The sequence below is a fragment of the Macaca thibetana genome, chromosome 1 (genome assembly GCF_024542745.1).
Source record: "Macaca thibetana thibetana isolate TM-01 chromosome 1, ASM2454274v1, whole genome shotgun sequence".
In the NCBI taxonomy this organism is placed as follows: Eukaryota; Metazoa; Chordata; class Mammalia; order Primates; family Cercopithecidae; genus Macaca; species Macaca thibetana.
The window spans coordinates 122,261,952-122,287,868 of NC_065578.1; the positions used below are offsets into that span (position 1 = coordinate 122,261,952).

Consider the following 25,917-nt stretch of genomic DNA (forward strand, 5'->3'; position numbering starts at 1 on the left):
GTGGGAATGGAAAGGAAGGAGTTGATTTGAGAGCTACCATAAAATCAGAAAATGGTTTGATTAGAACAGAAATGGACTAGAGTGAGAGGGGAGTCAAGGTAACACCAAGGCAGTGGTTTTCAGATTTTCTCTTAGGTAAGAACTCCCATGGGAGATTGTTCAAAATGTAGCTTCCGGCCGGTCGTGGTGGCTCACACTTGTAATCCCAGCACTTTGGGAGGCCGTGGTGGGCGGATCACCTGAGGTCAGGAGTTCGAGACCATCCTGGCCCCATATCTACAAAAATTAGCCGGGTGTGGTGGCAGGCGCCAACCACACTTAGGAAGCTGAGGCAGGAGAATCGCTTGAACCCGAGAGGCAGAGGTTGCAGTGAGCTGAGATCACACCATTGCACTCCAGCCTGAGCAACAAAGCGAGACTCTGTCTCAAAAAAAGGAGATTCAAGGTCCCCATCCTTCCAAACCAAGAAAAAAAAAGGGTTCTGATTCAACAAGTCAAGAGTGGAGTCTGGAGTGTGTATTTTTAAAAAGCATAACAGAAGATTTAGGGAAAAGTTGGTTCTATTCTTATGAAATGTTACTCCCAAAGTTTTCAAATCTGGGAGACTTAGAGGGCCTTCCATCTGTAGGGGAAAGATCAAGGTAGAGAGGCCAATTTAGGAAATAAAGCTGGTACACCATGTTATTCTGACCTTCAGTTTGGAAAGCTGTTTTTCCATCTCACCATTTTACCCTCCAAGGCTGTTAGGAGAATTGGATGTAGGTGGAGAGTCACAGAAGCAGGTATAGCCATTTTGTATTTTGAGGATTTGTTTCCGTTTTATTTTTCATCAATATTTTTCATTGCATTTTTCACATCAACAGAGTTGGGTTTGGGGTTCCCCAGGAGAGCAAGGGAGATGGATGGGTCCCTCCCAGGGGTGCAAGGAAGAGGGCTACGTCCAGCATGTGAGGAGTGAGGGACAAGGGCACAGGGCACACATTCATACACTGGGCATTGGAGGAGAAGGCAGTCTTTTGAGCACAGACACCAAAGAGTTAAACAGTCACCACCTGGTACAGTGTTACAAAATGGGGGGAGTGACCACAGGGTTGGGGTACCGGACGCAGCATGACGAAGGTGAATTTTGATTTTCTTTTTTGTTATTTTCACTTTTTTCCTTTTTAACTTTTTTTAAACATTTTACAAACATCTAAAAACTACAACACATCACAGCTACAGTGGGGTGAGGGGAGGGCACCAAAGAAAGCAGCCACACAGAGTAGGGTGGGACGGGGCAGCCTAACCTACAGAGGCTATTGTGTGGAAGGGTAAAATGGGGAAACTGAGGCTTCTAGTCCCTGCGTTAGGGGTCCCTCACTCACTGCCCAACCTCTCCCCACTCAGAGGAGCTGCCAGGAGGGCCCCTGCTTCTTGCCTCTGCCCCAGCTCCTTGTGCTTTTTGATCTGCTGGTTTGACCAGATGCCTGGTTTCTTTCCCTCCCCTGCTCCCCTGCCTGTGAGGGGACAGGTCGGGGGTATGGGAGGGCAGCTGTGCTGTTCCCACCTGTGCTGTAGTGGGTGGAGCCTCTCACTCCAGAGGAGGCCCGTGCTTCTTAAGGAGGGAAGCAGATGAGCCTTGTCAGATGCCCTCAGATCTCCCGAGACTGTGGGTCTCTTATCCCTGGCTGGCCTAGGGCTCCTCCATCCCAGGCTCAACACAGAAACCAGATTAGGGGAGGGACTATGGGAGGCAGGGTTGTGTGTGCGTCCGCTGAAATTAACCCTTGGCTTATATTTGAGGACAGTATAGTGATACCCCCCGCCCCATGGCACATGCACACACATATATAAGTATACACACACATTCACACACAGTCCTGCAGAGCTGCCTCAGAACTTAATCTATTAATAAATAAGAATCGGAAAGCTAATTTCATACAATTCGGGCTTCATATTTGCAGCCCAAATTGAGAGGGAAGTGGAGGCCAGAGGGCTGAGGTTTATTGCTTCTCCCTCAGCATCCAACAGGAGGTGTGAGAGGGCACCCGAGGCCCACCCTTCAGACTCAGAAGTTCTTTTGGTCCATGGTCTACACCAGAGTCCCAGCCCCCATCATAATTGCATACCTGTGGTTTCACCAGGGCCTAGGCAGAGGGAATGATGGGGAAGGCAGGAAGCCTATTCTGGAACCCCTGGAACAGGGAAGCAAGGGCCCCTCTCTAACAGGGAGAGAAGGATGGGGCTCAGCCTTCTCTTGTGCAAAGTCAAGGTAGTGGGAAGTGGGGAGTACAGCTTCATCTCAAAACTGGGATGAAGGAGCCTTCCCTGTAGTCCCTGCCCACGGGGGTCACACACATGCACACTCACACACACACACAGCTAAGACACCAAACACAGGGAGCGGGGAGTGAGGGCTCTGGAAGTCAGGATGGCAGGGCAGGGAGGGGAAGGAAGGAGTTGTTGGTCTCACAGTGTGCCTGCCAATCCCAAAGCCCTAGAGATCCCTTCACTGCAGCACCTGCCCCCGGGTCTCAGGCAGCTTCAGGGCCAGAGAGCTGCCAAGGGCAAGGGCAGCTGAGGCAAAGAGGATGGGGGCAGCCTTGGTGATTCCCACGAAGGATGTGAAGATGCTGATCCCCAGCACAGCTGCCAGCTTACACAGGGCATTCAGGAAGCCGAAAGCTGTGGTCCTGCTCAGGAGTCCCCCAGTGCAGCATGGCGCAAGGTACAGGAAGGAGGCAAAGGAAGAGTGGAGGGCAGGGAAGTGAAGGCCAGGAAGATGCAGGCAGTGTCCAAGAGGGAGACAGAAGGTTGGAGAGATCAGAGAGGTAAAGGATGTACGCCAGGAATGTAGATAAATTAAGAGACAAGGGGAAAGGAGACCAAAAATTGAGGTTAACAGTTAAGACTTGGAGGAGTAGATACAAAAGCTACCAGATTTTTTCTTTTCTCTTTTTCTTTTTCTTTTTTTTTTTTTTCTTTTTTTTTTTTTTTTTTTTTTTGAGACACTCCAGCTCTGTTGCCCAGGCTGGAGTGCAGTGGCGTGATCTCGGCTCACTGAGAGCTCCGCCTCCCGGGTTCACGCCATTCTCCTGCCTTAGCTTCCCGAGTAGCTGGGATTACAGGTACCCGGCTAACTTTTTGTATTTTTAGTACAGACAGGGTTTCACCATGTTGGCCAGGCTGGTATCAAACTCCTGACCTCAGGTGATCCGCCTGCCTCGGCATCCCAAAGCACTGGGATTACAGACAGGCGTGAGTCACTGCGCCCGCCCAAAGCTACCAGATTTTAGAGGAGAAAATGGAAATGTATCTTCCTTCACCCCTAAGGATGCTCTTCCCATTCAGCCCTCCTTCCTCACCCCACCCCTCCCCTGAATCCACTGCCCTGCCCCCACCGCATTCCAACTACCTCTTGTCTGAGGGGTAGAGTTCAACAGTCAACACGTCCAGCGCATTCCAGGATGCAATGCTGACCCCACCAAAAAGGCAGAGCAGAGCGATCATGGCTGACTCGCTGTTCCCAAAAGACAGGAAGAAGCAAGAGACACAGGACATCACGCTGGAGCCAGCTGGATAGAGCCAGGAGAGGAGAGAACAGCATGAGCCTGGCCACAGTGAAACCTACCCACAGCCCGCCGTGTCCCATCAGGTGGCTTTCAGATAGCCCAGGATGAGACTTGTTCCCAAGGTATCCAAAAGGAAGGCTTTTCACTCCTCCTCAACCTCCCTTATAATTAATAATATCAATAACCATCATTTATTCAATGCCAGCCATGGGCCAAGCCAATTGATGCTTTACATGCATTGATCTAGCACATCAACCCTACGACACAGGTACTATTATCACCTCCATTTTGCAGAGGAAACAACCAGGCTTACAGAGTTAACTTGCCAGAGGCCAGAGATGGGTGGTGGAGCTGAGATTCAAAACTCATAACCTCAAAGCCTGTGCCCTAACTACTTGCAATTCTGCTTACCTCCTTTACCCCCAGAAAAACTTCTGTGCCAGTCCCCACCCCATGCTGCAGCACCCCCTAAACAGAAAACATGAGAGAGAGGAACTCTCTGACCAATCTCTTCCACAGCCCAAGGTGAGAAGCCTGTTGCCTGCCTCCCACAGCCCCTGGCCCCTACTATCAGATCTGACTCAGCCTCTCCCCCTTACCAAGCATTCTGAGCCTGCCGATCTTGTCCATGAGCAGGGCCGACACGATATTCCCAGGAAGCACTGCCAGTGTCCCCAGGAAGCTCACAAAGTATACCATGTAGGCACCTTCGCCCGTCCCTGTCACGTCTAGCGGGCAGCCCTCCTTGTTGTGCAGGAATGTGCTGTTTACCAGACGGCTGTTCACAAACTTGTACTCAAACAGGTCTGTGGGCAAAGGCCAAGATAAGCAGACAGTCATAGCAGATGGGAGAGGGAGGCTGCTACGGCTTATGGCTCGGGGCTCTGCATGTATGGAAGTTAGTAGGAGGCGCTCTCAAAATTATTCACAGTGCTAATTGCAAAACATCAAATAATATCACTATGGGAACTAGGGATCCTTAGAGCAGAAAATGACCATCATCTGTCCAACAGTGTGACTTTGTCCAAGTTCTCCCATTAATAGTCTTAGCTGCTTATTCATTCTTTCTGTCCGTGCTAGCTGACTATAAGCAGTAGCAATGCTGTGGACTTAGGAAATTTTTCTGAGAAAAACATTTAAAATAAAAAGTCCTATCCATTGTTGTTTTCCTGCAAGATGGGAAAAGCTCACCCAGTATGAGGTGGAAAACTTCAGTCTAGCTCACAAAACCAGCATTTCATGTGCATATACTGAAGTTTGAGAATCACTATTAAAAAAGAGTGGATTCATGCAATGATCCCCACCAAATACCCCTTTTATTGTTTTTGTTTTTTCCAAGAATGCTATTTTGGATAATTTTACCTTCTTCAAAGGTGCATTAATTTTGCCTCACTGAGATACAGTTTCAGCCAAAGGCAAATAAACTTGATGTTTTTGTCAGATATTCTATTACAGGAAAATGTCCAACATCCATTAGATTTTCAAAATTATTGGTGGTAGCTGTCAAGCCCCTCTACCACCTTCCTACAGGGGTCCAGGGATCTCAGCCTGAGAACACCAAGATAGTGAATGAAAAAGGTTCCTTCTCATCGAGGTCCACCCAACCCTTTGGTCTGATACCCACCAGCCACCCCGCCTTACCAGTGTTATAGAACACAGTGTTGATGAATGTGCAGTTGCGGAAAAACGTGTTGCTAGATGTGACATCCTCAAAATAACACTCTTCAAACAGGGAATCCTCAAAGGACACTGACTTCAGGCGCAGCCCAATGAACCTGTAAGGCCAGGATGATGAAAGACACTCCCCCCTCATCCTCATGCCCCCTCCAAGACTCACTCTTTAGTGAATGAATGGGGAGCTGGGCATTGAGGAGAAACCTCAAGTGTTTCCCCCAAATGTCTTGTCTTGAACCCCTAGACTCATAAAAAAGACAAGAGGTAGCAGGAACAGGGAAGAAGTGAAGTTTAAAGGTCCCCACATACTTGTCATTGAAGTACTGCCCGCCTCGGTGGATCTGATTCTCCAAGGTGAAGTTAAAAGTCACATGCTCTACACGCTCCCCGGGGAACACTTTGGTGCGGGATGCGTAGTCCACTGCCTGGAGGTGGCGGATCATGTCAGGAAACCAGACGGTCAGGCCATAGTAGCTGAAGAGTCAAGGACAATGGAAACAGACAACAGGCTTCAGACAGGGCTCAGAGATTAGAATGAGGCAGAGGAGAAAATGGAAATGTGTATCCTCTCCAGAACGAGGGAGAAATGGAGTCAACCTCTGTTAGGACCTTGCTGCTCTCCAGCCTCACCAACTTCTCCCTGCTCCTCCCTTCACCAGTTGCTGTGCTCCTGGGGACTTCAGGGTCTCACACAGCAGCCACTAAATTTTTTCTTACCTCCCGAGCATTTGCTTTTCCCTCTACCAAAAACACTTTTCTCCACCCCAGCCACCCCCACTCCCTGTCTGACTCCCATTCGCCCTTTAGGACTTAGGTCCCCACCCCAGCCCAAGTCCTCCCATCACCCTTTCCCCACCCTTCTCTCATCACCCTGCTTCCTAGCAAGTTTTGTCCCGCTTCTTGACCAAAACATAAACTCCAGGAGGACCTGGGACCACGTCTGTTTCATCCCAGCACAGAACAGAAACGGAATCCTGGTCAGCCTACAGTACAAGTTTGTTGAGTGAACTAGTGAAGTAGAGGAGCTGGCTGCAGGAGCAGAGGCGGTCTGCATGGCACCTTCCCTCATCACTTGTCCCCTGCATCTCCATTCTCCCCACCTCTCTCCCAGCTCACACACCACCACAACCACCACATACCACCCAGCCCACCCATCTTCTCACCTGAATGACATGGTGAACCATACACCCATCATCATCAGAGTGATGCGCCGATATTCGGGACCAAAACAGGAGAGAAAATTCCCCCAAACCTACAGGGGACCAGACAAAGTTAGACCTTGGCTATACTAAATTCTAGCACCCATAGATCCCCACTTTTCTGCCCTCCCACCTCCCTTCAGCTCACCCATCACCCACACACATGGACTTCAGTCCTGCCTTCTTCTCCACTTCCCCCACTCCCTTCTCTCTACCACCCCGTCAGCCATTACCTGCCCCCCTAGGCTCAAGGCCCGGACACCCCAGCGCTGGTACCAGGTCCCTGTGTCCGACTGGATCTCAATCAGTTCATCCTCCTGATGGATCGTCTTAATGTGGGTTACCTGGGGTCAAGAGAAGGGGTGGGCAGTCACACATCCTGTGTTTCCCAACCTCCACCAGGTGCCTCAGTTTCCCCTGCATTAGCAAAATGGGAAGCAGGGGGTGGATATGATACCCTGAAAATCTCCTTATGGTAGAGTGTGGTCTGAGGTCAGGGGTACTCAGAGAGGGGCCAGGTAGGGGCTGGGGCTGCAGGGCGCGGAGGTCTGAGTCGGGAGGTCTGTGGCTTACTGAGAACACGCGCTCAGGATGTCCCTTGGCTCGCATGTTGGTATCATGGACCTGCTTCAGCACCATCCAGGCCTCATCATGCTTCCCATTCTAGAGCCAAAGACACAATCCCCACATCCAAGTCAGCCCCTACCTGACCCAGACCAGAGTTATAGATCCCCTCCCTCCCACCTGGCTTCTGTAGTCACAGGACACTAAATGGCTCCCGGCCCTCAATCCCACCACCAAGCCCTGACCTATGAGCATGCACTGCCCACTCTGAAAGAGCCCCGAGCTGAGGTATAGCAAGACGACCAGACCTGGGCAAGAGCTGCAGGTTGGGGGTGGGGAGTGTTGTCCAGGGGAAAAAGGCAAGCACAGGCAACCATAGGTAAGGGAAATGATGGGCAAGCATGTAGTCAAAGACCTAATCCTGCTGGGGTTAGGAGGGGAAGGTGTAGGGGGTGGGAATGTCTCTTGAGCTGTAAATGCAGGACAGGGCCAAGGCCCTTCCCTGCAAAATCTTAAGTCATCCAAGGGTGAAGAGGTCCCCTGGTTTCTCCACCCAAGAACCCCTCAGGGATACATTCCAAGGCAAAAGATGCAAGATAAAGTCCCCCAGAGAATGGACGCTGTGAGGAAGGCCCGCAGCTGAACAGGATCAAATCAAACCCCAGTGGGTGTTTGAACACAGGAGCCCCTGCTGCTCTCCACACTCCACAGCCTGCACCCCACCCCACCCCACACAGCTCAGCTCCATCACCTCTAGGAAGAAACGGGGACTTTCAGGCTGCGTGGTCAGAGCCCCAATGGCAAACACAGAAGGAAAGGCGCAGACGAGGACGAAGACCCTCCAGCTGTGGAACTGGTAGGCAGAACCCATCTGAAAACTCCACCCTGGCAGGGAGAGAGTGACAGCATCAGCAGAGAGGCCAGAGGCTAAGGGAACCCACCACAGGGAGCACAGAAGAGGGAGGAGGGAGATAACCTGGGGTGGATTCCGGGGGGCTGCTCACCATAGTGGGGGATGATGGCCCAGGCCATAGCAGCTGCGTACACACCACCAATCATCCAAAACATGCAGAGCCAGCTCAGATGCTCCCCTCTTTTCTCCTGGGCCAGAAACTCAGAGAAATAGGAGAAGACAATGGGGATGGACCCTCCAATCCTGGAGCACATTTCAAGAATTCAGCATTAGCAAATGGCCATAGTCCTGATCCCCTGCCCCACTGCTCTGGACCCTGAGCCCCTTTTGTCTTCCAGGCTTTTGAAGAGATTCCATCTCACACAAAAAGCCCTACAAGCTCCCCTGGGGGCCAGCCATCAAGCACCCATCCTTGGGACCATGGGAAACAGGCAAGCAAGTCTCAGGGAAAAGGAAAGAGCAAATCTTAAATCTTGAAAATGACTTACAGAGTTGGAAGGGAGGGAAGGTAATTGCAGAAAAGAGAATAAATCTCCAGAGAAAAAAGACAAGCCAAAAGCCTCCAAGGGCAGATGTTGTGGGAACGGCCAGAAAAGAGCTTGGAGTTGAGGCAGAGTAAGCGTGCCTGCCATGCGTGCAAAAGTGAAGGGGCAGTGTGGGCAACGCATCAGGGTTCTGGCAGGTGTGGGTGTTAGCAAGGTTTGTTGTGGAATGCAGGAAATGTGTAGACTCTGGTAGGGGGTAACTCTGGGTCCACAGGAGTCCAGGGGTGGGGCTGAGGCCCAGTAGGCCTCTTCGTGGAGGCAGGCTCAAAAATGGAACTAGAAGTGGGATGGAGGACTCAGGAGTGGGCCGACATGGAATAGCACTCTGGACTGTAGTAGACAGGTCCTGGGCAGGGAGGAGCTGGCCTGAAGATGGTTGGGGGAGAAAGGAACTCATTCATCCATTCAACTCACACAGATTTAAGGTGCATTTGGTGTGCCTGGCACTGTGCTGGGCCCTAAAGATGCAACAGTGACCAAGGCACAGTACTGCCCTCAAGGGGCTTAGGAAGTGGACACTCACCCAACCCCAGAAAGGAGGCGGCAGAAGAGGAAAGTGCCGTAACCCTGGACAAAAGATGAGAAGAAGGCAAAGACGCTGTTGACTGAGAGCGAGATGAGCAGACATTGCCTCCGACCCAGCCGGTCAGCCAGACCTCCCCAGAGGAAGGCTCCCACCATCATGCCCAGGTAGACGATGAGGCCTGGAAGGAGGAGGAAAACAGAGGCAGAGGGGGCGTGAGAAGACACACCTCAATTCTCCCAGGAGATGAGCACTGAGGGAGCTGAAGGATCTGAAGAACTTCTAGAAGCTAAGTCTACCCAGAGATTAGAGCAAGTGAGAGAAAATGAATGGTGTGAGCAAAGATAGAAGGTCATCTCTGCAGGCCAGGCGTTCAAAGGCAGGAATGAAGATACGGGAGAACCTACAACTCTCCACTGTCTTCGGTCTGTCTCATTTCTCACTGTGAGACACACACACACACACACACAAACACACACACACATACAGTGACACCCTTACCCCTGGCTCACTTTGAAGGAGGAATGGGTGTGCCTAGGATCCCAGACCATCCCAGGGTCCTCTCTATTCTCCCTGCTTTGATCCCTCGAAGCAGCAAGACTGCTCTCATTTGTTCCTGGGGAAAGGGGCTCCAATTCCTTTCATCTTCCCAGAAAATCCCCCACACAAAATCCATGCTTTCTTCCTCCCAGTCTCAATATTTCTGGTCCAAAAACTCTCCTGTTTTTCACTTCCTTCATAAAACCAAAGCTGGAATTAATCTTTAAAATCATCTACTCCAAACTTCATATTTTCTCATGTCCAAACCAAGCCCCAGGAAGAAGAGACCTGTCCAAGACCCCATGGCAATTTGGTGGCAGAGTAAGGCCTCGATTCTTTCTCTGTGAGTCTAGGGGGTTCCTCCTCAGAGTCCCTGTCAGGAAAGGTCATCAAATAGTACATTCTGTCCCCTGGAAACTCCCGTCTGAGTGAGAGAAAGTCTAAACAGCTTCTCTGGCAGAAGATCCAGGACCCTCCCCCTCCCCCAACCACCCCAAACTGACTCTCCCCATTTATACCAAGGAGTTTGGATACTGGCTTCTTGTTTCCCAATCAGTGAAATGGAATAAGATAACCAGAGGGAAAGCTATGAAGAAACATTAAATGGTAAGGACCATCCTACCACAGCCACCTCCTGCAGAATAAAGCAGACCACCACCCAACCACTGGCCCAAGCCCCAGTCCAACTGCCCTCCTGCAAGTCCCTGTTTCACATTCAACTTCACTCTGACCCAAGGCCAAGAAGAGGGAGTGTGTGAGGGAAGAGTGTGCAGAGGAGCCCTGAGCCCTCCAGGAACATCTTGGGTGCAGGGTCCTAGGGAACCCAGTGGTAAGGACAAGAGCAATTTCCAGGAGCAAGGAGGTTTCCAGAGTTTGAGGGGATAGGGCTGGAGCCCCCCATGTCTTACCTAGCATGCCTTTGTTGGAGTCGGACAGGCACATGTCTTTCTCAGCGCTGGGCAGCACGAAGCCCACCACAAAGACCTCCACACCATCAGCCATCAGCGCCAGACCAAGCACAAAATACAGTGTCCACTGGAAGCGGCCGTGGCCACACTCCCGTAAGATAGCTTCATACTGTTGGGCCAGTTCTTCTCGTTCTTTCCGTCGTTGTGCCTCCCCCCGGCCCCCAGGGGGACCCTCCCCATCGCTCAAGCCCCCCCTTACTCCAGCCAGGGGTGCCCCATCTGCCATCCGCTCGCCTTTGCCCCCAGACTCTGCCCGGGGGATGCCCTGATATTCCCCTTCGTAGATCTCATCATCCTCGTCATGGCCCTCAGTAGCATCACTGGACGCACCGCCTTCCTCCTCATCCTGGGTCCCTTCTCCTCGGTAATAGCTATCACTGGGGGCAGGGAAGTCGTCATCATCATCCTCCTCCTCAAAGCGGGAGTAGGATCTTCGGGAATATTCGTCCTGGACTCTGTCCAGGCCCTTCACCACCTTCTTGGCCGCATGCTTCTTGACTTCCTTAGCAATGTCTTTGGCCCCACGGATGAAAGCTGCCCGATCTCGGAAGCCCTCTTCCATGATGGGGCCCTGAGGCACTTCACCGGGTCTTCTCCACTTCCTGCTTCTTTTTCAGCTTTTTGCTCAAGGACTTGTAGAGTCAAAAAGACCCCTCCCCACAGTTACTTAGATGAAGTGTGTTCCAGTATCTTTGGGCACACAAAAAAAGAGCAAACAGGTCCTAGCCAATGAGTGCCTAGGAGAGAAAAGGAAGGAGAGGAACTTTGACCTATACCCAGTTCAGTTGGGTGGATGGCGAAGGGACAGGAGGATCAGGGGAATGGGAAGGGGAAGGGGAGCCAGATTGGGAGGCTAAGCCAGGATAACTCAGGAAGGGTCGCCTACTTCTCTTCCACAAGCCTCTGGAGACCTGGAAAAAATAACAGACAGCAAAAGGAAGTTGTGAGTCCTAAGGTGGTGAAGAAGGCCAATATAAAGCTTCTCAACCCAGAGCCCCATCTGGACCATGTGGTGCAGAGATGGTCTTCTCGCTTTAGGCTCCCATTCACACACTAAAAAGGGATGGCTATCTGGGCTAACCGGGTCACTCGCATAGAAGTCCCCTTACTTTGACCTTGGAGGCCTGGCCTATGGAATTTGCTCCAAAGTCACAGTCACCTACTCTGAGCCCTTCTCCTAACCCCCGAGCCCAGCCCAGCCCTTGCTTTATCACCAATCTGCAAAGAACTGAACAGGAAATATGAGAAACCAGAATTCCCTTCTTTAGTCTTGCCTGGGTTTCTTACTGGGGATGGAGTTGAGAAGGATGTGTAAGAGGACAAGCCCTCCAACCTGTGGCCTTCCCTCCACTGATGGCATCTGAAGGCAGGGGCTTCCACTGTCCTTCCTTCAGGTCCCATGTTTACAGGCTTCAACAAGGAGGGATTTTCTCTCAACATAGTCTAATGGGTAAAAGCTCAGCTTCCAGAGTCACAAAGACATGGGTTTGACTTCCTGTTTTGGCAATTGCTGGCTAAGGGACCAAGCCTCAGTTTCTTCTTATTTTAAAAGGGGAAAGTAAGGGTTGAATGATATATCTGTGCTCCTTAACGTAAGTCAGCTAGCACTTAAAAATGATGAATAAATATTAACTATTATTTTTGTGGTGACAGTAATATAGTGAAATGCCCTATACTACCTCATAAGGTCCCCAAACGAAAGCCGTCTTGGATGCTCTTTAGGGTGAGCAGCAGGAAGGGACGCTGGCAAGGAGAATGCTGGTTCAGGGCAAAGCACATGACCATTAGGGGTGACCTAAGTTGAAATCCCAACTCTGCCGCTTACTAACTGATCTCGGTCAGGCTAGTTAACCTCCCTAAGCCTCAGAGTCCATATACTTTAATTGGGGATAATTACATTGGGAGACTGTTTCTTGGAGTTGATGTGAGAATGTAATCTCACAGTACATGCTCTATGTTAGTTTTCTTCCTTCCTATGATGTTGAAAAGTGGGAAAGAAGCAAGAAGCAGCAAGGGACAACAGCGGGGTCATACTTAGATGCTGTTGCCCAGCATCCTTGCAAACAGAGTCCCAAGACCCCCTGTCTGTGTTTCAACTAATTCCAGCAGCTGGGCCCACATTAACTACCTCCGGAAAAACAAGGGGAGACCCAGAAAAGGGGGACCTGGAACCCAAGTAAAGTGGAGGAAAGATGGAAAGCTAAGAAAGAGGTGATGACTGTCCACTGCCACCTTGCTTCAGAATGTCATAGATGGGTCCCCTTTCCACGGATGGGGGTGAGAATGGAAATGACTGTCAAATGCATTTCCAACATGAGGTTCTAAGGCCTACAGTTGCGTCCCATCCCTCCAGGGCCTCCCTTCCTAATCCCCCTTAATCCTTTCCACTCCTCCTCCAGGAGTCAAGGAAGAAGGAGTCCACAAACACCGCATTGCGTAGGAGGTGGATGTAGAATAAAGGGGGTTTGGGTGTTCCCCAAAAAAAGACGTTCTCCAGAGGAAGGCATGGGATAGCCCCCCTTCCTTCATAGGAGGAGAGGAAGCAGGCCTAGATTCTAATCAGAAATCATTCCCCCAAAAATTTCCGGTGCTCCCACCCATCCAGAGCCTTCATTAAATGTCTCTCTCTCTCTCACACACACACACACACACACACACACACACACACACACACACACACACCCTGGTAGAAGAGGGTAAGCAATGCTATGTGGTTCAGAGAGAAGCACTGGCAAGCAGGGCCTTACCCCTCAGGACAGATGTAAGCAGTGGACCACGGTGACCAGAAGCAGTGACCCCTGTCACCTTTTCTTCATTGTTCAGGGCCCAACCATCCCCCATGAAAGCGCTGGAACTGTGGAATCCCCTCAGCGCATGGCAATTTGCTAGCTTTCCTCTCTTTCCTAACCAGGATCTCCCCTCCAGCCCTGAAGGAGGCAGGACCCACCAGGAGCCATACTCTCTGTTTGTTGACCCTATTTCCCCCTTAGAGGGGCATGTAGGGCAGAGAAGCCTTCCACAACCGCAGCAGGATATGAGGGCTCAGCAGTCAGCTCCCTCAGGGCCAGCAAGCCCAGGAGGTCAGGAGAGAGAGAAAGAAGACAAATTCTTTGAGCTGGTGAGGAAGTGGTGCTATTTTTAGCCCCAAAAACAGCACAGGGTGGCTAAGCCTGGGGGAGAGAGACAAGACTTGGAGAAGTGGAGGTTAAAGGAGACAAGGTTCAGGGTTACAAGGTCCTAGGCTGGCTGACTTCACCTGACAGGAAGAAATGTGCCCAGGAGATTTTCTGCAGAGGGTGGAGACAGGCGGGGGACTCCAGAGCAAATGCTTCCTTTCAGAACAGCTCATCCAGCCCTGGATCAGAGGAGGGTCCAGAACCCCCCACCCTCCTCCCAGTCAAAGCCCCTGACTTTGGGGGCCACCCAGATCCCCAGGCCTTCCTAGCTCAGGTGACAAGGTCATTAAAAAGCAATCACTTATCAAAACGTCCGCGGGGGCAGGGGTAGAATGTGGGAGGTGCGGGAGCACCCCTTCCCCATGACAGCGGGGTCATTGAACCTCAGCCCCCACCCAGGACCATCAAGGCTGTGCCTCCCCTCCCCACATCCTACCCAGGGTTAGGAAGATGGGAGCACCCACAGTTCTGAGGGATAAAAATGAGGGTGTCAGCTGAGAATGCACACTGAGGAATACGGAGAGGCAGAGAGGGGGACGCAGGGAGAGACCTCCGCACGCACAGACTTAGAGACCGCCCCTATCAGCATTTGCAGGGACCCCCCCACACCCCATCTTGCCTCAGCTCCGGAATAAGGGAAAAGCCCCCAAAACTGACTAAATCCCTGCTCTGAGCACCTCCTCCACCCTTGGTCCTGCTGCTAGACAAGTGCCCACCTTCACTCAACACCCCTTCCCCCAACCCTGGAGCAACTGCCGCCAGCCCCCGCCATCCATGCCCCCAATACCTGGCCGCTCTCCATTTGTCTCCCCAGTATGTCCATTCTTCACTCCCCTTCCCTCCATCCTTCACCTGCCCTTCTTCCCCTGCCCCCCCCACCCCACCCACCCGAGTCCAGGCGCGCACACTGAGGCAGCATCCATTCTCCAGCCCCAGCCAAGGTCATTTATCATTCATCCTGGGGGTGGGGGGACGTCAAGGTGAGGAGGGGATAGGAGTTTGAGGGAACTCCACCCACCTCACAACCCCACCACCCCGTTAATCTCCGAAGGGGATAGTGGGGACTTGGTTAAGGTAGAGAAAAACACCCCTCCTCCCCATTCACCAATATTAAACATATGCGTGTGTGTGTGTGTCCTGAAGAGCACAACTGAAATAAATGTACATCCCCAAACCACCACCAACCAACCAACCCCCCTCACCCCTAGAGAGGGGATCGTCACCCTCCCTATAAGCAAAGCATCGGAGGATAAAATGGCTGCAAGGCAAGGCAAAGATGCTTCTGCCAGAGGCGGGGTGGAGGTGAGCGACTGAGAGAGGGGTCTCACCTGGACTGGGTTTCCCGGGTAAGGAGTCCCAGGCGACGACGGGGGTCCCGGCCGCGGGCGGAGGCGGCAGCGGCGACTGCTCCGGGTACCAGGGAAGCGGCAATGCAGACCTGCACCCCCCCCACTCCAGCCCCGCCTCCGCCGCCCCCCCCCCCCACCCCCACCCCGCGCCACTGAGCATCGGGAGAGACCATTGGTGGGGTGGGGGAGAGAAAAAAGGATGGGGAGGGAGTCAGGGCACGGGGAGAAATCATGAAAGGGCCGGGGGTTGTCACAAGAACAGCTGGAAATGGCACACAGCCCTTCCCAGGCCCTTCCTAGTAAAAGATAAAAGGAACTAAAGAAAAAAACAGTGATGTTAGGAAGACTAGTGGGAAGATAGGGAGATGGGGAATGTGGCAGCCCCTTCCTTAGCACCCCAGTCTCAGTATGGCAGGACTCAATAATTTCAGGGGCTTTTGCTGCCTTCAAAACACCTCCCTTGCCTTCTCCACTGCTCTCAAACTCCTTTTTCACAACAGTCTCCCAAATCCAGAGTGCTCCTACTCCAAGTTTACCTGGACATTTTAGAGAAAGCAGAGATAACAAGGTGTGGTTTCTATCCTGAACTGCCAAAGTCAGAGACCCCTGGATTCCTTCCATCTCTTTCCTCGAAAAACAGTCCAGGTTACTTACTTACAGTGCAGACCTCCTCATCCTGTCCATTCAGTTGGTGGTAGCAGAAGTATTGGGGAAGCTCAGGGATTTTTACAGACCTGACCAACTGGACAGATCCCCTTCCATTAATTTGCTCCAATGACTCAAAAAGGATCCCTCTCAATACCCTTCTCCATTTTCTCTTACTCTCCTCAACCTCCCTCCCCTCCACACACTTGTCCTTCCCAGGCAGGAAGAAGTAAATTGGTTTCAGCTTTTCCTTTCATCTTTCCTTTGCTCCTGCACCAGTAATCTGGATTCAGAGATCCAAGACATGCCACTTGGTGACACTTGATGACCATCCCTGCCGAAGGAGTGAGAGGAAATGCGGTGAGTGGGGAAAATACATCCTGAATGTGCCTATGTCAGATAAGATCAGGACCTTCTGGACAGCACTGACATGGGTTTGGACCTGGGTTCTCATTGCTAACAAGCTGTCAATTCTTGGTCAAGTTCTCCACATCTGTGAACTTCAGGTTTCTCATCTGGAAAAGGGGGGCTTGTACTAGATGCTGCATCAGGCTCCTCTCAGATCTAATAGCATGTGATTCTACCTTACTAAATGTGGAGGCTTCAGAATGCTGAGATATATACATGGAGAAAGCTGACAGGCTATATCCAAAGAGACCACACAGGTAACATTTGACAGGTTGAATTTACATCTGACAGGGACATGGGCCTGGGCTTTGCAGACTCCAAAGCTAGATCTTGGAAACAATCATTCATGCCAACAAAGTTCACAGTCTTCTGAAATATAAAGCCATCATACATAAATATTAATTTATCATAAATATTTAACTGTTACTCAGACTGAAAACTCCTATCTACATGTCTAGTACATTCTCTCCCTGAAGCCAAATCAGAATCATAATGTCAATGTATAAATGCACAATGACATTACTGGAGGATTTGTATCTTTAATGGCATCTGGCCATCTGCAATAAGGAGCCATGCCAATGGGTCCAGAAAACTCTTATTGGCAATAATCTTCTACCCCCACCTCTTTGCTATGGGCAGCCTTGCCAGCACTCCTGGACTACTCTGAATCTGATGGCTTTCCAGGATGGTGCTTGGACTGGCCTCGGGAACTCTCCCTTTACTAGGCTTTCATTGCTGACCCCTCTTCAGGTTAACACATATTCTTTTTTTTTTTTTTTTTTTTTTTTTTTTTGAGATGGAACCTCACTCTGTCACCCAGGCTGGAGTGCAGTGGCGCCATCTCAGCTCACTGTAACCTCCGCCTCCCGGGTTCAAGTGATTCCCCTGCCTCAGCCTCCCAAGCAACTAGGTCTACAAGCACGTGCCACCACACCCAGCTAACTTTTTTTTCTTTTTTTTTTTTTTGAGACAGTCTTGCTCCGTCACCCAGGCTAGAGTGCAGTGGTGCGATCTCGGCTCACTGCAAGCTCCACCTCCCGGGTTCACACCATTCTCCTGCCTCAGCCTACCCAGTAGCTGGGACTACAGGCGCCCACCACCACGCCCGGCTAATTTTTTGTATTTTTAGTAGAGACAGGTTTCACTGTGTTACCCAGGATGGTCTTGATCTCCTGACCTTGTGATCTGCCCACCTCGGCCTCCCAAAGGGCTGGGATTACAGGCGTGAGCCACCACGCCCCGCTAACTTTTGTATTTTTAATGGAGACAGGGTTTCCCCATGTTGGCCAGGCTGGTCTCGAACTCCCAACTTCGAGTGATCCACTCACCTCTGCCTCCCAAAGTGCTGGGATTACAGGCATTAGCCACCACACACAGCCAGGCTGACAACATTCTTTATTTAAATGTGTTAACATTTTCAATTAGGTTATAGCCAAGTCCTGCTGGCAGGGAGTCGTTTCTTCCCTTTAAGGTGACTTTGCCTACTCTCCATTGATACCTTATTTGCTAAAATAGAAATCTTGTACTCTTAGAGTGAAAGCTTATACCATCAGCCCTCCGTATCCATGGGTTTGGCATCCATGGATTCAACCAACTGTGGATGGAAAATGTAGTTAAGCCTATGATGGTTGCATTTGTACTGAACATGTATAGACATTCTCCTCTTGACATTTATTTCCTAAACAATACAGTATAATAACTACTCGCATAGTATTTACACTGCAGTAGGTATCACAAGTAATCTAGATATGATTTAAAACACACTGGAGGATGTGCCTAGGTTATATGCAAATGTGCCATTTTATATAAGAGATTTGAGCATTTGTGAATTTTGATTATCTGTGGAGGGTCCTGGAACCAATCCCTTGAGAATACGCAGATGACTGTATATATTTTCAAGTTCTGAGGGACGACTTCATCATTTTCCCCCAGGTGCCAGTGCCCTATCCCACCAACCACTTCTTTGTGGTCTCCTTTGCTGGGGTCATTTAATTTTAGAGTTCCTATGGGCTCAGTCTCAGGGGCGGGAAGGCTTCTACTCTCTTCTTGCTCACCACAGGCAGTCCCCACTTTTTTTTTTTTTTGAAACGAGTCTCGCTCTGTCGCCCAGGCTGGAGCGCAGTGGCCAGATCTCAGCTCACTGCAAGCTCCGCCTCCCAGGTTCACGCCATTCTCCTGCCTCAGCCTCCCGAGTAGCTGCGACTACAGGCGCCCGTCACCTCACCCCGCTAGTTTTTTATTTTTTTTTAGTAGAGACAGGGTTTCACCGTGTTAGCCAGGATGGTCTCGATCTCCTGACCTCGTGATCCACCCGTCTCAGCCTCCCAAAGTGCTGGGATTACAGGCTTGAGCCACCGCGCCTGACCCCGGCAGTCCCGACTTTAATACTGTCTATATGCGGATGATTCCCATTTATATCTGCAGTCCAGACCTTCCTATCAAGCCCCGACTCAAAATCTCCATTCAATTATCACCACACGAACATCTAATAAGCACATCAAACTGGGGCAGCTAGAATTTCCGAGCCAACAGCCTCCAGGCTGAAGCAGCTGCCTCCCCTTACCTCAATGTTGTTTCAAATGGTTCCCTGCTGCCATGATGTGAAAAAGGGCTGAGAAATGGTTTTTGGGAGCTCCCTAACTGGCTCTGACCTCAGCCTGCCTCCAATCCCAAACAGCTCTAGTGCGTTATACACCATGTTATTTATCAATCTGTTTCTCCTCAGAAACATCCCATCCACCTGGAATGAATTTCTCCTTGCCTGGGAAAGGTCTATCCTTCCTTTAAGATTAAATGCAGGTATCACTTTTTTTCCCAGGAAGTTTTCCTGGACTTTTATTTTTTTGACAGGGTAGGTGGGGGACAGTTTCGCTCGTTGCCCAGGCTGGAATGCAATGACTTGATCTCAGCTCACTGCAACCTCCACCTCCCGGATTCAAGCGATTCTCCTGTCTCAGCCTCCTGAGTAGCTGGGATTACAGGCGCCCGCCACTGCACCTGGCTAATTTTTGGTATTTTTAGTAGAGACGGAGTTTCATCATGTTGCCCAGGCTGGTCTCGAACTCCTGACCTCAGGTGGTCTGCCCGCCTCAGCCTCCCAAAGTGCTGGGATTACAGGCCACTGCGCCTGGTCATTTTCCTGGACTTTCATGCCAGAATAGGTAACTTTCTTCCTGCTCTCAAAATATTTTGTTTCATTAACAGTCTCTTGTGTGTCAGTTGTGGCAGAACTGCCTTGCTTATCTTTGAATCCTTAGCTGCCACCAACAGAGAGCCTTTGTAGGTACCATAAAAATGTTAATGAGAATGATGGAAGAGAACAAGAGGGCCAGGCTCACTTCTTGCCTAGAATTTAGTAAAGTTCATGGTTACATAAGCCAGAGGGCACGTCAAGAAAGGGGTGACTTAACAGAATCAATGTGGCAAAGAACATGGGGGAAAAAAAGGCTATTGGATTTGGTCTACTGAAAAGTCTTTAAACTCAGATTAAATGTGAAAATCAAGTTTGGAAGGACTGAGAATGAGAAAAAAATTGAAATACAAACTCCTTATGAGATGACTGTTTATAGACATCTGTAGGAACAGAACAAAATGGAACATTTACTGTCTCCATTTACTCATTTTAACTTTGTTTTGTATTATGTAAGACATCTATATTGTTCCAAATGAAAAACACATTAACACAGTATACTGAGAGAATCCAACTTCCCTCAATATCCCCTCCCTCACCAGTGTTATCAATTTCCATTAGTATTTGGTTTACCCTTTTTTTTTTTTTTTGAGTTGGAGTCTCGCTCTGTCGCCCAGGCTGGAATGCAATGGCACGATCTCAGCTCACTGCAGCCTCCAACTCCCAGATTCAAGCGATTCTCCTGCCTCAGCCTCCTGAGTAGCTGGTTTACCCATTTTTAAAAACGTTAAGTAAATAGAAAATATATATGCCACCCTTAGAGAAGGTAGCACACTATACACATTATTTTTCTTCACTTGGAGATCTCTCCACAGCAGTATGTAGAGATCATCCCCATTCCTTTTTACAGCTGCACAGTACTCTGTTGCATGAATTTATCAGTTTATTCAACCCGTCCCTTTACTGATGGAGATGTGAGTTGTTTCCAATCTACTGCCATTATAACGGTGCTGCAATAAATTGCTTAGTGCATGTTACTTCATTTTTGCCAGACATCTCCAGGTACATCTGTTCTCACTTTAAAACAATAATCTGGCTGGGCGAGGTGACTCACATCTGTAATCCCAGCCCTTTGGGAGGCTGAGGCAGAGGGATCGCTTGAACCCAGGAGTTCAAAACCAGTCTGGGCAACATGGCAAAACCTCACCTCTACAAAAAATACAAAAATTAGCTGGGTGTGATGGCATACACCTGTGATCCCAGCTACTTGGGAGGCTTTGGTGGGAGAATCACCTGAGCCTGGGAGGTTGGGGGTGCAGTGAGCTGTGATCATGCCACCGCACTCCAGCCTAGGCAACAGAGCAAGACCATGTCTCCAAAAAAAAAAAAAAAAAAGAAAAAAACACGATGATCCTACACTATAGATATTGGGTCCCCCTATCTTCCAAACTAGAAGATAAGCTCTATGTAAGGAAACAATTACTCTAGTGCACAGCAGAGCTCAGCAACTGCAACAGCACATTACAGAACAAGCCTTTAAAATGTGGAGTGAGCACCCTTGCTCCTACTCCTACCTTACCATTCTTTTCATGATACTCTGACATCTCTTCTTAAAGAAAAAAAGTTACTGTTGTCAAGGAAAACACCACAAATAAACAAGCAGTTTAGTTTTATTTTCTCTGTGCATTTGCAAAATACTCAGGACCAACATAAAAAAGAAATACCTCCTGTGGAAAAAATTACATTAAAAAGGGGAATGGGGTGGGGGTGCTGAAAGGGATTAGTACCTTAGCCCCAAGGAGCTACAGCATCTCTGATTGGTCCAAGGAATAGAAAAGGTATTGGGAAGATGTAACAGGAGGAAGGAAAAATGTGAATTTACTGAGGGAGAGGGCCTCGAAGCGGACCTCGAGGGGGAACTGGTGGCCGGGGAGTGGGTCTGGGTGGAGGGAGAGGCCCCCGCTGGTAGCCATAGGGTGGGGGTCGTGGAGGGCCAGTGTATCCATGCGGGGGCATCAGTGGAGGAGGTCCACGCATACCATGCGGAGGCATAGGACCTGGGTGACCTGCAAGGAGTAAAAGAAAAGTTAGTAAGGGCACGGGACAAGGGATGTGCCTACAGGAAGCTGTAAGAACATGATAGGTGCAGATGAGGGAGGTGGCTAGAGACGACTTACCCATGGGAGATCCGAATGGAGGCCCTCGGGGGGGCATACCCATTGGAGGAGGTCCAGGATGAGGCATTCCAGGTGGTGGTCGGGGTGGTGGCTGCCCCCCAGAGCCTGGGGGTCCAGCGTGGGGATGTCCTAAGCCATGAGGGCCATGGTGTGCCAGCTGCATCTGAGACATCCCTATGAAAATAAAACAGACACAAGAAGAAAAGAGACAAAGAGAAGGCAAAGAAAATAGAGAAAAGAACAAAATTAGAAAGAAAGTGACATCAGAAAGAGAACTATACAGAAAAAAGGGTACAGAAAATAAGGCTGGCTGGGCACAGTGGCTCATGCCAATAATCCCAGCACTTCGGGAGGCCTAGGTGGATCACTTGAGCCCAGGAGTTCAAGACCAGCCTGGGCAACACAGTGAGAACCCATCTCTATCAAAAAATACTTTTAATTAGCCAGGCATGGTGGTGTGTGCCTGTAGTCCCAGGTACTCAGGAGGCTGAGATGGGAGGATCAAGGCTACAATAAGCCAAAACTACACTACTGCACTCCAGCCTGAGTGAAAGAGTGAGACCCCATCACCAAACAAACAAACAAACAAACAAAAAAAGAAGGGTGGTAAAAAGTGCTCCCTATCCTTGACCCTATTCCAACAGCACAAACCAACCAATTACTCAATCAACTCCTTACGCTCGCTTCTCCCATGATTTTAGGTACTGTAATAGTAATGCTGAAGTATATAACAAGTGGAGTAATGACTCTGTTGATAGGATTTGAGAAAGTAGCAGAGAACATACTGTCTAAGCCAAGATCTAATTCTAAAGGATGAATGCTTCAGGAGGGTAAGATCATGGGAAGAAAGCATCCCAAGCAGAAAGATTACAGGTGTGTCAAACAGCACAATATATTCCAGGAAATGCCAGTTAACTCAGTAATCAGGAGCAAAATGCAGTTACAGAAATGAGGGGCAGGGGCCAGCTCATAAAGAGCTGTGAATGCTATGGTAATGAGTTTGAGTTTTACTCTGTAGGTAAAAGGGAGCAACAGAGTCATTTTGAGCAAGTGTGTGCACATCTGTGTTTTAAAAAACCTACTCTGTGAAAGTAGATCGAAGTTAGGGAAAACTGGAGTCCAAGTGGAAGGAGATTACTACAATAAATTAAGTGTTAAATAATGAGGGAATGAGAGACTGAACTAGGGCACTGGCCATGGGGAGAGATGCCACTGATATTAAATAAGACTTGGTATTAAGAGTGGGGTGATAGGGAGCAGTCAAACATCGCTCTCAGATTCATGAATTAAGCACCTGAAAAAAAAGACTGCTAGAGAAAGAATGGGTTTGAAGGAGAGGGACAGAAAAATGACGCTATCTATTAAGCAGCAGCATTAAAGCATTAAGGATCCGGAATGTCAACAGCTATGGACTAAAGATACAGATCTAGGAGGCATCAGTATATGCCCAATTAAAACTATAGATATATGCAGAAAAGAGAAACAAGCACAAAAATCTAGGCACAAGTAGACAAGAGTCTATCATGGTAGCTGAGATTAAGGAGTCAGAGAGGTGGAGGATCTAGAAAAGCAAAAGCAAAAAGAGACGAGAATTTCAAACAGGAGGACACGACTAGTTTCAAGTACATCAGAGGTCAAACTAGATAAGGAGCAGAAGTGTCCCTGAGATTTGGCAATTAGGTCACCACTTTGAGCTGGAGTCAGAGAAGAGAATGGAACTAAAGGTTAAAGAAATAAAAACCAGCAAGTATAGTCTTCTTGTCAGAAAAACTTAAGAAATGGATACAGGGAGGTGGATGTTAGAGAGTATTTTGTATGTTTTTATAATAGAATGTCTGAAGGAAAGGAAACTCTGAAACTGTTACTGTTGAGGAACAAAGGGCAGCAGGGTGAGAGGTAACAGAGATGCTCTACCAAGCTCTTCCCTCCCAACAAAGCACACCTACCTGGATGGGGCATCCCACCTGGTGGGAATGGGTGAGGATGTGAGTGTCCATGACCAGGATGTCCTGCCCCTGGGGTTCCTGCCGATGGGGGGCCATGTCCTGCAGCTCCAGGAGGCATAGGTGGTGGGGGCATGGCTGGGGGTATCCCAGGTGGGAGGGCTCCAGGAGGTGGCACTGGGGGTGGGAAGGAGCCAGGAGGAGGCATGCCTATAGAGGAAATGGAAAAAGGAAAAGTTAATGGTAGTGAGGAGAAAATGTCTTTAAAGAGCCTGTCCTGATCTGGCCTCTCTGGGCAGGGTGAGCTCTTTCCCCCTCCTCCCAGTGCTCTAAAATCAAAAGCAATGTTAGAAAAGTCAACCAACTTCACCCTCCTAAAGAAACCCAACAACTTTCTTCTCCACCACTACCATCACCCCTCAGTCCTCTTCCCATCACTCACTGACTCCATGTCCCATCCCCCTTTCAGGCTCTTTTTTTCTTCCTCCTGACTCTCTCCCCCAACCTTAAGACAAACAAATTTTAACCAAAACCTTTACCTGGTGGAGGAAGCCCAGACCCCAATGATGATACCACAGGATTGGGGGCAGAGGGTGGAGGAGGTGCATCTGCAAACAGCTGATGAGGGCGGTCAGCCTGGGACAGCGGGTTCTGAGCTGCCAGAAGTCGTTCGGCTGCTGAGCCATGGCGCTCACCCTTGGAGTCCTTCTTGAAGGCATAAGATACGGTGATAGGGCGGTTACAGAGGTACTGCCCATTCATGGCTTCAATTGCTGCATCCGAAGCATCAAATGAAGCAAAATTAATAAAGGCATAACCTTTGGAGTTGCCTGTGTCAGGGTCCCGCATAATCTTGGGGGTTTGTAAGATGACCCCAAAAGCGCTGAAAGTATCATAAAGCAACTTCTCATCAATCTCAGGGTCCAGGTTCCCAATGAAAATGTTGGCCCCTACATCCAGGTTTTTGTTGTGGGCTGATGCCTTGTTCACCCGTATTGGCTTCCCATAGAGTTTGATCATGTTCATGATCTTAATGGCATAGTCAGCATCTTCCTCACTCAAGAATTCCACAAAGCCATAGCCTGGAGAAGTGGAGAAGAGGAGGTTAACAACATAAGAGATTGAAAATGGGGTAAAACTCATCTACCCTCTAATCACAAAGAACAAGAAAGAAACAATCTCACTTAAGAATGGTTCCAGAAATAAACTGAACAGAGGCTTAAAAGAAAGAAATACTTTAGGTTGCTCATGTTATTCCAAAACAGTTGTGAATACTGCCGGGACCCTCCGGAAGCAAATTGCCCCTTGCCATGTACTCACCTTGGTGCTGGCCAGTGACTCTATCCTTTGGCATGTGGGTGTTGACTACTGGTCCAGCCTGGAGAAACAGTTCCCACAGCAGTGGTTCACTAACCTTCTCATCCAGGCCCCCCACGTACACAGTGGCATCTGAAGGGAGGGAGCAGAAAGTTAGAGCAAGGGTGAGAGTATAACATGAAAGAAGGAGGTGATGGAAACATGAAGATGGAACCCAACCGGGGGAACTGGGGACGCGGGTAGGGGACAGGAGCAAAAAAAAAAAGTTAAACCCTTAAACTTCTCTCTCCAGGACTTCAGGAATCCTCTGAAGTCTAATTTAGTATTCTGAGTGGATTTTTTTGTTTTTTTGAGTGAGAACTCAGCAGGGGATTGGACGTAAGTATCACACCCACAGGCCTCAGCCAGCACCTGGCCACCCCGCCCCCAGGAGGCACGGGGCCGGTCTCGCGCCCTCTGGGGAATGGATGAGTCCAGTCTCCCACCCCTGCAGAGGCACTTCTGGCTGTAGTAGGGGCCTCCTAGCCACGCTGAGCCCATTCCAGACTTTCCCCCTCCAGTTACCCTGGTTCCGCTCGGAGATCGGCCCGGCAGCCATGGCGAAAGAGCTCCCGCCGTCTCCCAGCAGCGGTTCCGCCTTCTGACCTCAGCACGACTTCCACTTCCGGGGCGAAGGAGGACGTAGCGGTGGGCGGAGCCGCGGAAGAGGAGGGGCCTGGAAGCGGCTGCAGCCATTTTAGGAGCCTCCAAGACTTAACTCGGGTTGGGCGGTGGAGTCCTCGGCACCCGCGCAGAGCTGCCGCTGCTAGTGGTCTTAGCGAGGAGGGCGGAACGGAAACGCTCAGACCGTCTTAATGCACTGCTAGACTTGAAAGAATCACACTGCTCCCAAAAATGTAAATTCGAAAGCTAAAAGAACAAAAACTTCAGTTTTCATGTATTTTGTAGCCAGTGATGATGTTTTGTTGTCCAGAGAAGGATGTGCTGAAGAGTCCCCCCAACCCGAGGACTTGGCTGCTTTCAGGCGCAGAGGGAACCCTCCATCTCGCCTGCAACCTTCTTGCAGATTTGGCCTCAACAGCCCTGATTTGGGCTGGAGGTATTTGGTTTTCCCTCAGGGGAGGAGACTGCGAAATGTCTGAGCTGGAGTGACGTCTGCGCTCATCTCGTCGTAATTGCATGGGGAGGGTGAGGGCTGCTCCAAGGTGGTGTGTGACCACAGGTGAGGGGTGGATAGGATCGGAGCTCAGAGACTTCAGTCTGGATCTCTAGAACAATCTGGCCCCATCTGCCTC

General features: G+C 49.8%; 2 protein-coding genes across 3 annotated transcripts; both read right to left on the reverse strand.

Annotated features, from left to right (window-relative positions):
• Positions 1–791: 791 nt before the first annotated feature.
• SV2A (synaptic vesicle glycoprotein 2A) lies at positions 792–15,231 on the reverse strand. Of its 2 annotated transcripts, none has more exons than XM_050749977.1 (13): positions 14,982–15,231; positions 10,418–11,388; positions 8,970–9,150; positions 7,993–8,144; positions 7,740–7,873; positions 6,998–7,087; positions 6,658–6,768; positions 6,389–6,477; positions 5,535–5,699; positions 5,193–5,326; positions 4,151–4,357; positions 3,395–3,554; positions 792–2,672 (listed from the first exon to the last, which is right to left on the reverse strand). In XM_050749977.1, exons 2-13 carry the CDS (start codon positions 11,037–11,039, stop codon positions 2,489–2,491), a joined length of 2,229 nt encoding a protein of 742 aa, XP_050605934.1. In that variant the 5' UTR covers positions 11,040–11,388; positions 14,982–15,231; the 3' UTR covers positions 792–2,488. The 2 variants fall into 2 exon arrangements, with proteins under 2 accessions (XP_050605934.1, XP_050605933.1); XM_050749976.1 differs by having other exon boundaries at positions 10,418–11,214; positions 14,982–15,119.
• A 5,606-nt stretch (positions 15,232–20,837) lies between these two features.
• SF3B4 (splicing factor 3b subunit 4) lies at positions 20,838–25,827 on the reverse strand. Its single transcript, XM_050750664.1, has 6 exons — positions 25,187–25,827; positions 24,626–24,754; positions 23,845–24,387; positions 23,309–23,515; positions 21,363–21,536; positions 20,838–21,251 (listed from the first exon to the last, which is right to left on the reverse strand). Exons 1-6 carry the CDS (start codon positions 25,218–25,220, stop codon positions 21,064–21,066), a joined length of 1,275 nt encoding a protein of 424 aa, XP_050606621.1. The 5' UTR covers positions 25,221–25,827; the 3' UTR covers positions 20,838–21,063.
• Positions 25,828–25,917: the final 90 nt, after the last annotated feature.

Bases quoted from the DNA above. Each gene is read 5' to 3' on its own strand.
- SV2A (XM_050749977.1), bottom strand. From the start codon at position 11,039: ATGGAAGAGGGCTTCCGAGATCGGGCAGCTTTCATCCGTGGGGCCAAA. The intron at 5,700-6,388 runs GTGAGAAGATGG...TTGACTCTTCAG, and splicing joins TGGTTCACCATGTCATTCAG to CTACTATGGCCTGACCGTCT. The intron at 4,358-5,192 runs GTAAGGCGGGGT...CTTTGCCCACAG, and splicing joins CACTGTGTTCTATAACACTG to ACCTGTTTGAGTACAAGTTT.
- SF3B4 (XM_050750664.1), bottom strand. From the start codon at position 25,220: ATGGCTGCCGGGCCGATCTCCGAGCGGAACCAGG. The intron at 23,516-23,844 runs GTAAAGGTTTTG...TTTCCTCTATAG, and splicing joins GTCTGGGCTTCCTCCACCAG to GCATGCCTCCTCCTGGCTCC. The intron at 21,537-23,308 runs GTAGGTGTGCTT...TTATTTTCATAG, and splicing joins AGGTGGGATGCCCCATCCAG to GGATGTCTCAGATGCAGCTG.